Source organism: Dermochelys coriacea, chromosome 2, assembly GCF_009764565.3.
Source record: "Dermochelys coriacea isolate rDerCor1 chromosome 2, rDerCor1.pri.v4, whole genome shotgun sequence".
In the NCBI taxonomy this organism is placed as follows: Eukaryota; Metazoa; Chordata; order Testudines; family Dermochelyidae; genus Dermochelys; species Dermochelys coriacea.
In genome coordinates, this window is record NC_050069.1 from 141,966,785 (window position 1) to 141,982,797 (window position 16,013).

At 39.7% G+C, this 16,013-nt stretch overlaps 1 protein-coding gene across 14 annotated transcripts in view; it reads left to right on the forward strand.

The window, feature by feature from the left end:
• Positions 1 to 16,013, forward strand: part of CTNND2 (catenin delta 2) — a 1,224,220-nt gene that overhangs the window by 967,062 nt on the left and 241,145 nt on the right. For all 14 annotated transcript variants that reach the window (XM_038392622.2, XM_043508458.1, XM_038392619.2 and 11 more), the window contains one exon: positions 14,748 to 14,961. In XM_038392622.2, the coding sequence (XP_038248550.1) occupies positions 14,748 to 14,961 (214 nt within the window). The remainder of the gene's footprint in view (positions 1 to 14,747; positions 14,962 to 16,013) is intronic.

Below are 16,013 nucleotides of genomic sequence, written 5' to 3' on the forward strand. Positions count from 1 at the left end.
ATTAAACCTCTGATTTAGCAATTAGTATAACATTCCACTCTATTTTGAGCTAAAATTGATCGGCACTTTTTGAAACTTGCAGCAAATTACTTTGATAATCAAGCTAAATTAAGCTATACTGTTTTAGATAAATTTGTCTTCAATAGATCTCCCATGCATTGTTGGTTTAAGGACATTACACTGTCTGCCTGCTGTTTTGTAGACATTTTGGAATATATAGCTGTGAGAAATGAATTTCCTTTCCCTTTATGGAATTCCAGTTTGAGCCTGATACATTTACATTAATATCAAAAGTGTCAGCGGAAATAGGCTATCTCTACTAATATTTTGATATTGGGTTTTTTTCGGGGGGGCAGGGGGATTGTTTTCCCATTTTCTAGTACAGTCGTAGCAATCAGACTTCAATGGAAAGACTTCTGAAACTAGTTGACAAAGAAGTTGTTGATTTTTAGCAGCATACCCTAGCAAGCATGATGGTTTTGTTCCCTTTTAGAGTAAAATGTTTTTAAGAATGCAAATAAGTTAAAATATAAGTAATTTAAGTCATTAATGTAGCTGACATGGAGCTGCTGTTGAAAAATTTAAGAATACTGATCTGTAAATAATGTTATGAATACTGTATGTGACCTGATCAATGAAGTAAAGTTATTGTATAGTTATGATGTGTTGTTAGACTTGCCTGTATGAATGTTGTGGAGCACTGGGAAACTTCTGATTTATTATTATGAAAGGATATGTGTGACTCAGTTTTCCTGTCTCACTTGTATTGTTACTGTCTGGGTGTGAAGAGGTTAATAAGATACGCAATGCAGTGTTGACGGAGAAGTCACTTAAGCATGAATGAACTATCAAGAACTAGCACCACTGGAGGTAATTACCACAGATGTCTAGACAGGTAAATGTTAGGATATAGATATTCAGGCCTGTCTGTAAAGGCCTACACTCTAAGAATGTAGGTATATGTTTATCATTTAGTAGCTAGTAATTGAGGTATACAAGAAAGAATCTGTGTAAGGGCCTTCTTTCACTGTGACAGTCTGAGGCCCTGTTCTTAGGCCAATGCCTTTGGCTAAGCAGCAGAAAGCCATAAGCTGGGAAGCGAACGGTCACATCCTCACATTCCAAACTAGTCAATATGGGGCTGTTAGGAAGGTGATCCGATCTATCACCTCCAGAAAAAAGGGAAGAGCCTAGAAGATGTAAAAGTAAATTTAGGTTGATAGTTTTCTGTCTGGTAAGAACTCACTTATCAATAGACACAGCTGGAAAACCCTTATGTCTTTATAGATGTAGTTGTGAAATCCTCACTTCTGTATTCTGTTTGTCATTATAGTTCCCACTTTGCTATTGTTTGTCTGCATAATCTCTGTCTGGTTCTGTGATTGTTTCTGTCTGCTGTATAATTAATTTTGCTGGGTGTAAAATAATTAAGGTGGTGGGATATAATTGGTTAGCTAATCATGTTACAATATGTTAGGATTGGTTAGTTACATTTCAGTAGAATGATTGGTTAAGGTATAGCTAAGAATATTACTATATAAATTAGGGGCAAACAGGAAGTAAGCTGGGATTCGAAAATAAGGAAAAAGGAACTTGGATTTAAGCTTGCTGGAAGTTCACCCCAATAAACATCGAATTGTTTGCACCTTCAGACTTCGGGTATTGTTGCTCTCAGTTCATGCGAGAAGGACCAGGGAAGTGGGAGAGTGAAGAAATAAGCTCTCTAACAGTAAACACAAAGGTGGCAGAAGTACCATTGCATATACCTACTGGTTTTGACCAGGTTTCAAAGGCCCAGAAAAGAACCAAGAATTATATAAAGTGTGCAGCTTGCTACTGGGGGGAATGAGGATAGGTCATCCTTACTTGATCCAATAATTGACAAAAAGAAAAGGAGTACTTGTGGCACCTTAGAGACTAACAAATTTATTAGAGCATAAGCTTTCGTGAGCTACAGCTCACTTCATCGGATGCATCCGATGAAGTGAGCTGTAGCTCACGAAAGCTTATGCTCTAATAAATTTGTTAGTCTCTAAGGTGCCACAAGTACTCCTTTTCTTTTTGTGAATACAGACTAACACGGCTGCTACTCTGAAACCTGTCATTATGCAAAGAATTGACAGGAGACTTTCACCAAGAGTGCAAAACACTGCTGGAAGGGTTTGAAGAACTTTGAAAGCTATCAGGGTCTCCATGTGAAGGTGGGTGACACCTGGTAAGCTTACATAGGCATATATGCTATTTATTGTTTTCAAGATATGTTTTCTCTGTAATGATTTTGTTCTAAATACATGCATGGCTTTATTTAATAATAAATAATGTAATGGCTAGCTGGTAAACCCTGTTATAGCCCCTAGGAGGTAACAGAACTTGGCAATCACAAGGAAGGTCAGAAGAAATTGTAGCCTAAATCTGGTCTGGAGGGAGGGGAATGTGAGGTTCCACCCCAAACCCAAGAAAGGTAATGGCTGTAGGCCTCAGACACTGAGAGGGGAGGCCACAAAGTGGCCAGAGGTGACAAATGTATTGGTCTAGCTTAATTGGGGGCTGTCGGAAAAACAAGGAGAAATGGCTCTAGATAAACAACCTCCCAACAAACACGTGCAGAGCAATTACAAGACAACGGCCTACTTCTAAGCTCCAGCCCGAAGTTACTCAGCTGCTTTGCCAATGCTGGGAGCCTAAAGTTCAAAGGGATGCTTAATGGTAAAAAGGATTGTGTGGAGAGAGAGGGATGGGGTAGACTAGAGAGTGAACAATTCCCAGGGAGAACATACTGAGGTGGAACAGAAGCAACAGGTCCTGAAAGAGTGGGTAATTAACCATTGGAACAACTTACCAAGGGTTGTGGTGAGTTCTCCACCACTGCAAGATTTTAAATCAAGATTGGATGTTTTTCTAAATAATATGCTGTCATTCCAATAGAGAAGCACCATGGCCTGTGTTATGAAGAAAGTCAGACTTGCTGATTACAGTGTCCCTTCTGGCCTTATAATCTATGAATCTATGAACTGTGGGTACTGAACATAACTGGAGCCTGCTGAGGTAATCACATTTAGCACCTGGGGCCTGCAGTGCAAGAGACGTTGCACTCAAAGAGACCAGGAGGGGTCAAAGGTATGGTTAGCCCAGTAACTCTGACAGTACATTGTAAAGCTTTCATAGATGTTGCTTCTTCTGTACCTTTGTGATGATATCGCCTTTGAAAGCAGCTCTGAAGAGATCAAATCAATTAAGGCTCTCAGTGTTTGAATAGCTTCTGACATTTGATTCCATTCACCTCTAGCTTCTGTTTCTCTGAAATTGTGGAACATAACTTTAATATTAAGTTTTTGTATTAAATCAACAGACAATCTATTGTTACAAAATTGAGTGCTATTTTCCAGCTTCTAAGATCACAACCAATTATTATTGAAAATTTCAAGTATTGAACTTAAATAGAATTGTCATCATAATTTTGATTTTATTCAACATGCATTACATTTAATGTGCTCCCAGTCATTGATTCTTTATCTGTGTTATACATGCAGTGTAGTTGTAGCTATGTTGGTCCCAGGATATTGGAGAGACAGGGTGGATGAGGTAATATCTTTTAGTGGATCAACTTCTGTTGGTGCAAGAGACAAGCACTGTGTGAGCTTGAAAGCTTGTCTCTTGCACCAACAGAAGTTGATTCACTAAAAGGTATTATCTTACTTTGTCTCTCTCATATATGCAGCACAGTAACATTAAATAATTCACACATATTGGAATTTTATTGTATTTTGATATGCTGAAAAATGGTTTCTTAGTAATAGAAGTGTGACAGAGTAATTGCTGAGTGATGCAGCATGTTACATTTATTATGCTTACATTTATGGTTGATGGTATTTGGCTCAACAAAACGCTCAACTTCTGTTAGATTTCTTCCATTTCCTTTGGTACAAAGAGCTCTTTTTTTTTAATTAGAATTAAGAAGAATGTTGATGGAAAAGGAGAGACTCTTTGCTATGCTCTCCTTCCCACAGAGCTAGCTAGCTACTGAGCGTGGAGACAGTTTCTGCTACTCTACATCTCCTCTTTGCTGCTTCTGCAAGGGCAGGAGGAGTGGTGTTCACTTCTGTACTCAGTGGAGCTCACAGGGTTCCTAATAGCAATAGTGAAACTGGCCAGGCCCTTGTTGGTTTGACTGCTGCTGCTTGCCAAAGCAATGACCAGCCACTGAGGCATTGCAGCTGGCTCTCTGCAGACTCAACATGATTAAAATGCATTAGTTTATATTTAGTTCACATTTGCACAGCAGTCTGTCTTCACTAGGACAAGCCTTTTACTTACATGAGTGAGCAAGGGGAACTTTCAAGCCCTGTTGTTAGGTTTCTAAACAGAGAGCATATACAGGCAGCATGACCTTGTTGCCTACTCAGTGACAGTGTCATGAGCATTAATAGATAATGCAGGCTGCATGTTGTTTTCTCACTTGTACCTGGCTATAATACATTCTCAGGCTGTGTTAGAATGAATAAAAGCTTTGGCTGGTGTTTATCATAGGCAGTAAGGTAAAAATGAGATGGCCAAGGAAGATGAATTTAATTTAGGGCTGTCAAGCGATTAAAAAAATTAATCACGATTAAACATTAGGTTAAAAAAAAAGCAATTAATCACAGTCTTAGTTGCACTGTTAAACAGAATAATACTAGAATACTACTTATTTAAATATTTTGAGTGTTTTCTAGATTTTCAAATACATTGATTTCAATTACAACACAGAATACAAAGTGTACAGTGCTCACTTTATATTATTATTTTTGATTACAAATATTTGCACTGGAAAAAAGAGAAACAAAAGAAATTGTATTTTTCTATTCACAGCATACAAGTACTGTAGTGCAATCTCTTTATCATGAAAGTTGAACTTACACATGTAGAATTATTAGTATTACTATTATTATTATTTTTTTCAGAGTAGCAGCCGTGTTAGTCTGTATTCGCAAAAAGAAAAGGAGTACTTGTGGCACCTTAGAGACTAACAAATTTATTAGAGCATAAGCTTTCGTGAGCTACAGCTCACTTCATCGGATGCATTTGGTGGAAAAAACAGAGGAGAGATTTATATACACACACACAGAGAACATGAAACAATGGGTTTATCATACACACTGTAAGGAGAGTGATCACTTAAGATAAGCCATCACCAACAGCAGGGGGGGGAAAGGAGGAAAACCTTTCATGGTGACAAGCAGGTAGGCTAATTCCAGCAGTTAACAAGAATATCAGAGGAACAGTGGGGGGTGGGGTGGGAGGGAGAAATACCATGGGGAAATAGTTTTACTTTGTGTAATGACTCATCCATTCCCAGTCTCTATTCAAGCCTAAGTTAATTGTATCCAGTTTGCAAATTAATTCCAATTCAGCAGTCTCTCGTTGGAGTCTGTTTTTGAAGCTTTTTTGTTGAAGTATAGCCACTCTTAGGTCTGTGATCGAGTGACCAGAGAGATTGAAGTGTTCTCCAACTGGTTTTTGAATGTTATAATTCTTGACGTCTGATTTGTGTCCATTCATTCTTTTACGTAGAGACTGTCCAGTTTGGCCAATGTACATGGCAGAGGGGCATTGCTGGCACATGATGGCATATATCACATTGGTAGATGCGCAGGTGAACGAGCCTCTGATAGTATGGCTGATGTGATTAGGCCCTATGATGGTATCCCCTGAATAGATATGTGGACAGAGTTGGCAACGGGCTTTGTTGCAAGGATAGGTTCCTGGGTTAGTGGTTCTGTTGTGTGGTGTGTGGTTGCTAGAGACTGCTGAATTGGAATTAATTTGCAAACTGGATACAATTAACTTAGGCTTGAATAGAGACTGGGAATGGATGAGTCATTACACAAAGTAAAACTATTTCCCCATGGTATTTCTCCCTCCCACCCCACCCCCCACGGTTCCTCTGATATTCTTGTTAACTGCTGGAATTAGCCTACTTTGCTTGTCATCATGAAAGGTTTTCCTCCTTTCCCCCCCCTGCTGCTGGTGATGGCTTATCTTAAGTGATCACTCTCCTTACAGTGTGTATGATAAACCCATTGTTTCATGTTCTCTGTGTGTGTGTATATAAATCTCTCCTCTGTTTTTTCCACCAAATGCATCCGATGAAGTGAGCTGTAGCTCACGAAAGCTTATGCTCTAATAAATTTGTTAGTCTCTAAGGTGCCACAAGTACTCCTTTTCTTATTATTATTATGTATTTGTTTATTATGATTTTTAAATAACTCCCTTCATCAGAGTGAGCCCTTGTTTGCAAGGGAGGGTGGATTTTACCTCAGAGACTCGGCATGTGACACAGGAGGAGAGGCTGGTGCAGGATGACTGAGCTCACCAGACCCCTATTTTCTATGGCAGTGTTTCTTAAAATTTTGTGCTGGCGACCCCATTTGGACTTTAAAAAAATGGTGACCCCACAACTAGAAAAAATTGTGACCCCCCCCCCCCGCCCTTCCTTCATCCCCACTCAGAGCACTGAGCTCTGGGCTTCAGCCCAGCTGGGGGCAATGAGCTTCAGAACTTCTTGGGACTCTGGGCTTCAGCCCTTCTTGGAGTGTGGGGTTTGGGACTTCAGCCCCACTCGGGGCTCCAGGCTTCAGCCCTGCTCAGGCCTCAGGGATCCAGGCTTCAGTCCCACTCGGGCCTTGGGGATCCAGGCTTCAGCCCCCCTCAGAGCGCAGGACTCCAGCCATCCTGGGGCTTTGAACCCCCCCTCCCCACCCACCCACACACCCTTGGAGCTCCAGGGTGGGGCTTCAGCCCCCAGCCTCCGATGCCTCCCTCCCTGCCCAGACATATGTGATTAGCATGTTAAAAAAATTAACACGTTAATTTTGTTTTCAGTTAATCACAGGCATTAACTGTGATTAATTGACAACCCTAATTTAATTTGTTTACTGCTCACAGTACAGTAGAACCACAGAATTACAAATACCTTGGGAATGGAGGTTCTTCGTAATTCTGAACAAAACGTTTTGGTTCTTTCAAAAATTTACATCTGAACACTGGCTTAATAAAGCTTTGAAACTTTACTATGCAGAAGAAAAATGCTGCTTTCCCTTTATTTTTTTAATAGTTTACGTGTAAACTATTATGGCTTTTGGTTTGGGGTCTTTTTTGGTCTCTGTTGCTACCTGATTGTGTACTCCTGGTTCCAAATGAGCCAAATGGTTGACTGGTCAGTTCGTAACTCTGGTGTTTGTAACTGAAATTCTACTGTATAAAGTGATTTCTTTGCTTGCATAGGTTTCATCATCTTGGGGAGTTTTGCTGAAACACATATGGTTAAGTTTGACATAGTGACACTTATACGGGGCAGATTCTGATGTCTGGTGTTTTTCTCAACTTTTAAAAATATATTTTCTTGTTTAGCTTAGTGTGTTAGCGGTCTCATTCTGAAATTTCATTAGTGCACCTCATATGCTTGTATTCCTTCTCAAAGCATGGAGAGTATTTTTGATCAGCGTGATCTCAATAAAACTAGATATAGAATTTGTCTAGCAAGTAGAACATGGAGTAGGAAGAAGAAATCAAAATATATTAATCCAGATAGAGATAGATTGTATGGCTGATAGTATTGTCCCTGAAAAGGAACTTAATGTGTTTTGGGGAAGATCCTCTGGGATTCTTCAAAATATAATTCCTTATTTGGCCAATTCAAGTATCACTGAGGATTTTGCAGAAGGAAGATCTTCTTCCTTCTGGCTGTCAGGATCACAAATGGGTGTGAGCAGTAGATCCTAATGGTCATAACCATGGGGGTGGCGAGGCCTGGAGTTTAGAGTGGGGCAGAGCCGGAGTCAAGAATCAGGGCCCTGGGACACCCGGCAGTGTAGGCGAGAGCAGAGCTGAAGGTCAGAGCCAGGGATCAGGAGCTGAATGCCAGAGCCAGTGGCTAAGGCAGAGACATGGTCGGGAAGCCGAGCTGGGGATTGGAGCTAGGGGTATCAAGTATGGACAAGTTCAGGAACTGAAATGGGCACAAGAGCACGCTGGGCATGAGCAGGAAGCAGGATCTAATGTACTTGGAACACACTAAGCAGCCAGCAAGCTCTGGTTGCTTCTGGGACAAGTAGTAGCTTAGTTCCACCCCTCCACCAATCAGAAAGTGCAGTCAATCAGGCAGCCCCTGCCAGCATCAGCTGTGTCAGTGTGTTGCTAAGAGACTGTTTCTGCTGCAGCTGGCTTCCTGACACCAGGGACTGAGTACACTCTCTCAGGCCTGGTCCACACTGGGAATTTACATCAGCATAAAAATCCATACCCCGGAGAGACATATAGTGACTTAACCCTGGTATAGACAGTGACAGATTGACAGAAGAATTCTTCCATCAACCTAGCTACTACCTCTCAGGGAGGTGAATTACCTACCCTGGTGGGAGAACGCCTCTCAGTATTACAACTTGATCCCGAAACCTTGGGACCTGAATTCTGATCAATTGCACAGCAGTGAGACTTGGGCCCAATGGGGCTGAAAGTTTTACTATCTTGGATTAAAACCTTGGCCCTTCTCCATCTTTTTTGTACCATTCTGGCTTACACAGACAGTTGATGATTCCCCTTGCATAGGGGAATATCCAGCTAGCATAAAGCTAGCATGGCTGTCCTATGCCACCTGGTTATAGCCCCTCAGTTTATGGGATGTAGGCCAGAGCACTTCATGCACCAGTGATCCTGGATTGGCAGAACAGTCCCTCAGGGGACCATTATAATCCTGCATAATTAAAGTATCACTAACAGTGTTCTAAATTGCACAAGGGTCCCACAGCTGCCCCCAGGATGGCAGCAGGAGATCTCTACCTTTCCCCCTTTTTGGATCCTGCACTGTCTCCAGCCACAATTATTCTCAATTTGAACCTGGAGGTCTCAGCATTAGTATATACACAGATGTACTCTGAAACCTGTATTTTGTCAGTTATAGTAAAGAAGTGTTTCATCCTCCTAAGTCTGGGTAACAAGAGTAGTAGTATCTTGAAAATCAGTTGCACATGCATTATCAGGTATTATTTTTATATGCACCAAATATTTAAGATTAGAACATAAAAGCTCAGCATTGGAGGTGATATTAGGATAGTTGGAAAAAAGGTGCTTTATCTTTCCATCCAAAATCCCCGGAATGCTCTTTTAATTTAAACACATACATTAGAACCTCATTCTTAGTTGGCTAATCCATAAACCCAATTAATTCACACAAAATGTCCCCTCCTTTCAATAAGCACAACCTGAGCCTGGAGGTGTCACTGAATTAAAAATGTAGGCATAGAATGCATGTTATAAATATTGAACTATACAAGTGATCTTTTGAGAAATATTATACTGAAATGAATACGTGGTCACTCTGAAAAAAAATACATCCCCTGTTAAATCTGATTGATAATCTACTGTACCAGAAAAATAAACTATCAAAAAAGTCACAAACTTAATGTCATACAGCTATATCAAGAGTATCCACATTGGCTCTGACACTTCTTCAATATAATATTGACTTTTTATTTTGTCAATGGATATGTTGCATGTGGACCGGATATATACTTAATTTACCTAGTGATAGAGTAAGCCATTGACACTGATAAATTTCCTAGAAGAAACGCACTGAGAGCTGACCATGATTTGTTCACCACTGAAACTAGTTCACCAATCAATGATACAGATGAGACAGCCATGTAAACTGATACATTACCTTTCCAAAAGACTCCTGGTTTGAGACAGTAGGGAGCTCACTGTTAGGAAAATAGTGACGCACTGTCTAAGTTGTTTAGTCATTACATGTGAATGCATTCAGATGTAGTTCAGTGGCATCATCATATATACACACAGAGTTGTGGATATAGGTGAACATCAATATATCAATTATTGCTACTGTAATTTGAGTAACAGTGGGGCAAGAAACCAGCAATTGTTGTTGTAGAAAGGGAAAAACCATAGGGACAAGCAACCATGTTGCCTGGCCAAAGTGAAAATTATTCCAAGACCACCTCCTTAAGTAGCAGGTATGGTTTATGTTTTTGATATAATATAGGTCATTCCAGCGGGTTATTCTGCAACTGATTTGTGTAAATGAGTGCAGAGTTTGGCCCCTGAGTCTTTAAGTGATCCGGTGCTACACTAATCATTTGTGGTGGTGAGCGAACACCTTGTCTGCATACATGCTCATTTTGCATTGTGAATGAAGTAAAAAAGCAGCCACTTGTATATTAGTAAGTATTGCACCTAACAATTATCTCATCATCTCACCTGAAGAGAGGCGCAACACAAATCCTTGTCAGTTTTTATGTCCGTGTAGAGTAGGTTCTGAACCTTAGCTTGTGCAAATCATCATGTATCTGTCTATCAAGGTACCTTAGGCCAAAGATCTATTGAAGTCAGTGAAGCTATAACAATTTACACCAGCTGAGTATTTGCCTCTGGAACTCAGGATGTCTGACTTCTCTGAGCTATATCTGAAACTCCTTCTAGGACCTCGAGCAAATCATTTTAGTTTCCTGTGCCACAGTTTCTCTAACTGTAAACAGGAGATAATAATCCTTCATTATACCGCATAAGAGGGTTATGAGTCTTAATTAACTAATGTTTATAGAGCCTGGGAATATTCATCTATACTAATTTTATGATTATGTGACCTACCTATTAAGATAGTCAATGCATAGCTATATTGGGCTATTGGAAGGTGGGAATTTACTGGTACAGTTTAATAGTGAGCTGTTGGGTAAAAAAGTAAGGAGGCAACACAATAGTCCAGGTAAGGAACAGGATGGCAAACCCTCAAAAGTCAACAGCTGAGCTGTGAAGAGGTGATTTGCAGGCTCCTATACAAGTGACTCAGCCGCTTTGCTGAGGTAACAAGCTTAGAGATCAAAATGACACAAAATGCATGTAAAGGCCCCCTAGAAAAAGGAAGTTGGGGATGGGTGAGTTGTCAACAGCTGTTCAAGGGAAGTTGTTGATGGGAGACACAGATGTAGAGTTACTGACAACAGCATCTGCAGTGGGAGAGTTTCTCTCTCCCAGCCCAGAGGTGGAGGTACCTGACCTAAGTAGAACTTATCAAAATGTGCGAGGGAATGTTAAGGTTTAGGTAAGATCCAAGGCATTTAGGCTTGTATTTACTCATCTGTAAAATGGGGATAATGACCTACTTTGTAATGCACCTTAAGCCCTGCTGATGGAAAAACACAATATAAGAGCTAGGTGGTATTATTATTATTTATTATTGTTGTGGCTATCATGCTATGTTGTTCACTTTTATCTGATTGCTATATACCTTTGGGTGAATGCACAGTACATTTGTTTTGAATAATCTGTTTCGTATCCCTGTAATCAGCCACTGGTCAGAGATTCCCAGAGGGAAGTTGCTTGCAGGTACCCAATCCATTCGGGCCTGATGAGTTATCATGGTTGGAAACAGGGGGGCTGCCACCTAGGGATCCAGCCTAAGAGTGGTGCAACTGCAGGTTCCACCCAGAGGGAGGTGAAGGTAGCAAAACCTATCACCTAAGCGGTGCACTCAAGAAGGATCGCAAAGGGGGAATGGGGTCTAAGGCACCATTCTCCCTGCAACTGTGACAGTCCAGTTGGTAAAAAGTGTGTGTGGGCAGGAGAATAGTGGGGTGTATCCTGATGATCCAGTCTAGAGCAGGGTGAACCACAGGGTTCCACTCTGGGAGAGGTTCACTTGGAAATAATGTCCATGCACAGACTGGGACAGAGATCACAGGGGCTGTGACAGAGCCCCCTTTGAGGTCATCAGATGAGTTATATCACATACATGAAAAATGTTTATTTTAGGTGTACTTGCTTGAATTTCCTTTTTGTTCCGTCACTATTTCAATCTTTTTCTAAGCAATCATTGAAGTACTTATCAAAAATCATTTTGCACATCTTTTATTTTAAAACCTTCTGGTCCAGCCCTATGGTCTCTGTTTTTCATTCCATTGTTACTGATGTCACACATCATAGCAAAACGAGTGATACCCTGGGTATATTTTCTTTTAATCCAAATGTTTTCTCCCATTATCTTCCATCAAATCATATAAGCATCTCTCTCTGAAGACTGAAATATCGAGTTCAGTACTTCATGTACCTTTTACTGAACTGATGTGTCAAGTTTAGTGCTTGATATATTAAGTTCAGTTCTTAGTCTATTTATTTCAGTAAATGTTGCATATTGAGTCAAGTGGGTGATATAGCTGTTCCTCATGCAACACATCAGGTTTGAAAATATGATTTATTAGAAAAAACTGACATGTTTGATTCAAAGTGTTGGTGATGGATTCAAGAGTGCATATTTCTCCTCAGTAAAAGTATCTGATTTAGAAAGTGGCAAATATCTTTAATTGCAAATGATCATATTTGCAGTAGTTGAGTTTTGGATCAGTCAGATATATTGCAGAACAAATTCTTTATCTATTTTTGTGTTTTCTGAACTGAAAGGCATCAGTGTTCCTCCAGGTTGCACAAGCACAGAGTGACAGAGAGATGAATGAACTCCTGTCATGAGTCTGATGTTATGTACTATTATCCAGCCACAACCATAGTCAATCTCTGGTTTTACCACTGACCAATGTGCTTTATAGATAGTCTACAGAATGCCTAGACAGGTGAACACCATGTAGGGAACATTGAATGGCAATTAATACTCTGGGAAAAATATAGGTTATCTTCAAATAATTACTATCTGCCTTCTGTACCTAGGCTTTGTTACCACAGTGCTGCATACATTAAAGTGATATTAATTTAAATACTTTATTCTTTGTAATGTGAATATTATACGGACAAGAATGTTCTCTTCTGTAAACTGCCAAAAAAAAATTAACACGATGTACCTGCATCTCTCTATTGAGGCACTTTGTATTATATGATTCATATCCTAAAACAATGATGTGATGATATACCATAGTACACAGGGAGCAGAAAACTGATGACTGTTATTTCACCAGCATATAATTTTTAATGCTCAAATTTTGACACTGAAAAAGGTACATATTTTAAAAGGAATGAAAGTGTCTTGCATTCTTGGTTTCTGATAAACTGACTAAATGAATGAACACACACAACATTAATCATACTTTAACAAATAATTATAATTTACTACCTAAGAATGTATGGGCTAGTGGTCTATCAGCCCAGTATCCTGTCTTCCAACAGTGGCCAGTGCCAAATGATTCAGAGGGAATGAACAGAACAGGACAATTACTGAGCGATCCATCCCCTGTCATCCACTCACAGCTTCTGGCAGTCAGAGGTTTAGGGACATACAGATTATGGGGTTGCACCCCTGACCATCTTGGCTAATAGCCATTGATAGACCTATCCTCTGTGAACTTATTTCATTCTTTCTTGAACCAAATTATACTTTTGGCCTTCACATCATCTCCTGGAAATGAATTCCAGATGTTGACTGAGTTATATGAAAAAGTACTCCCCATGTTTGTTATAAACCTGCTATTTATTAATTTCATTGAGTGGCCCTTGGTTCGTGTGTTATGTGAAGGAGTAAATAACATTTCCTTTTAGTCACTTTCTCCACACCATTCATGGTTTTATAAACCTCTATCATATCCCTGCTTAGTTCCAATCTTTTTAACTTCTCCATATATGGAAACTATTCTAGACCCCTAATCATTTTATTGCCATTTTTGTACTTTTTCCAATTCTATTTTTTTTTTGAGCTGGGGTGACCAGACCTGCATTCAGTATTCTAGGTGTAGGCATATCATGGATTTATATAGTGGCATTATGATACTTTCTATCTAATTAACTATCCCTTTCCTAATGGATACTGACACTCTGTTAGCTTTTTTGACAGCCACTTGCACAATGATCAGATGTTTTTAGAGAACTATCGATAATGACTTCAAGATCTGTTTCTAGAATGGTAACAGCTAATTTAGTTCCCATCATTTTGTATGTATAGTTGTGATTATGTTTTCCAATGTGAATTACTTTGCATTTATCAACATTGAATTTCATCTGCCATTTTGTTGCCCAGCGACCCAATTTAGTGAAATCCCTTGTAACTCTTTGCAGTCAGCTTTGGACTTAATTATCTTGAGTAAATTTGAATAGTCGGCAAACTTTGCCTCCTCACTGTTTACCATTTTCTCCAGATCAGTTATGAATATGTTGAAATGGTTTTATAACTTTTAATCAGTTACTGATCAGTGAGAGGACCTTCCATCTTATCCCATGACTGGTTACTTTGCTTAAGAGCCTTTGGTGTGGGATCTTGTCAAAGGCTGAATGAAAGTTCAGGCATACTATAGCCCCAGGATCACCCTTGCCCTCATATTTATTGACCCCATCAAAGGATTCTAATAGATTGGTGAGGCATAATTTCTCTTTACAAAAGCTGTGATGACTCATCTGCAACATGTTGTGTTCAGCTGTGTTTCTGACAATTCTATTCTTTACTATAGTTTCAACCAATTTGCCTGGTAATGAAATTAAACTTACTGGATCAGTGCAGAAGTCCCTTGTTGAGGCAACTGTTTTGGCTCCTCATTGTTTCAGTTGCTTTAACAGTTGCTCAGAATCTTCACTGGAACGAGCTTTGCTTTCAATGGTGTCAAAGGGAAGGAGCCAGCACCCTATGAACTTACAGCTGTTCTTGGACCACAAGCAAGTGCTATGCATTCTCTTAATTTGAGCACCACTATTTATTAAACTGAATAATGTGTGCACTGTACCTGCTCATTCCCTAAAACCTTGGTTGTCACTTTTGGCTGTTTCAGATAAGAAGACAAGGAGGAATACAATTACTGGTGGACCTGTTGGATCATCGAATGACAGAAGTCCACCGTAGTGCCTGTGGAGCTTTGAGAAACTTGGTGTATGGGAAAGCAAATGATGACAACAAAATTGCTCTGAAAAACTGTGGTGGTATCCCAGCATTAGTACGGTTACTCCGGAAGACTACAGATTTGGAAATCAGAGAATTGGTCACAGGTTTGATTCTATGTATTTTTTTCATGAATATCAAGTACTAACTAGGTACTAGCTCAGTATTATTTGTGCAGAACAGTGATGTGTATCAGATGCTCCATAAATTACCTTTTGCTTTATCACTATCTTCCGTACTTTCAGGTTCTTTGGACCAGCAAAATATTGACTGACTCCAATCAATATTTAACTGACACTTACTGAAGCAGCAGTGATTTTCTGAGCTGGTTCACTGTTTTTTTTCCCCCACTAGTGGAGAACTGTGTTGATGTGATTGCATTCTATACACAGGTTATTCTTGGTGCTAACAATTCCATCATTGGTATGCGTTCCCCCTTTTACCTTGTAATTCTTCAGAGTGGAGTTATGCTGCACCATATCCTAAGTAGCGCAAAGCCTGCTTGACTCTTCTTTGCTTCTTATAGATGTAACTTTAGCACCCTCGTGGCCAAGATGGAGTCTGCTCCTGCAGGCAGCCAGGGCTGGTGCAAGGATATTTTGCGCCCTAGGCGAAACTTCCACCTTGTGCCCTCCCACCCCTCCCCCGGGGAGCATCGCTTATTATAAACTTTCAAAAATGAATACTGCATAATGATTAAGAGATCAAGATGACTTTTCCTTAAAATTAAGCAATGTTGATTGTAATCGGAAATACTTTTTTTAGTCATGTATACTTCCTTCCTTCATATCAAAATCTACTACTTTTTATTCTACCTTTAGAATATCCAATTATTGTTATTAATAAAATTTATAAAATTAGAATGGTGGATACTCCGTCATACAACAACAACTGACAATATCAATATAACAAATTTCAGCAACCTACACACGGATATTCGCACATGATAAACATATACACTCAAATACAAAACATACACACACAATTGACAAAGTATTAGCGAAATGATGCAGCAGCAGCTGCCAGAGACTTAGATCTGAAACAACTCAACAAAAATGGTTAGCCTCAGTTGACAACCCCCGAAAACTAGTAAACGTAGCATGATAAACAGCCTGTCAGAACAGGTAGTGGCTGCGCGTGACGAGAAAAATGACATCAT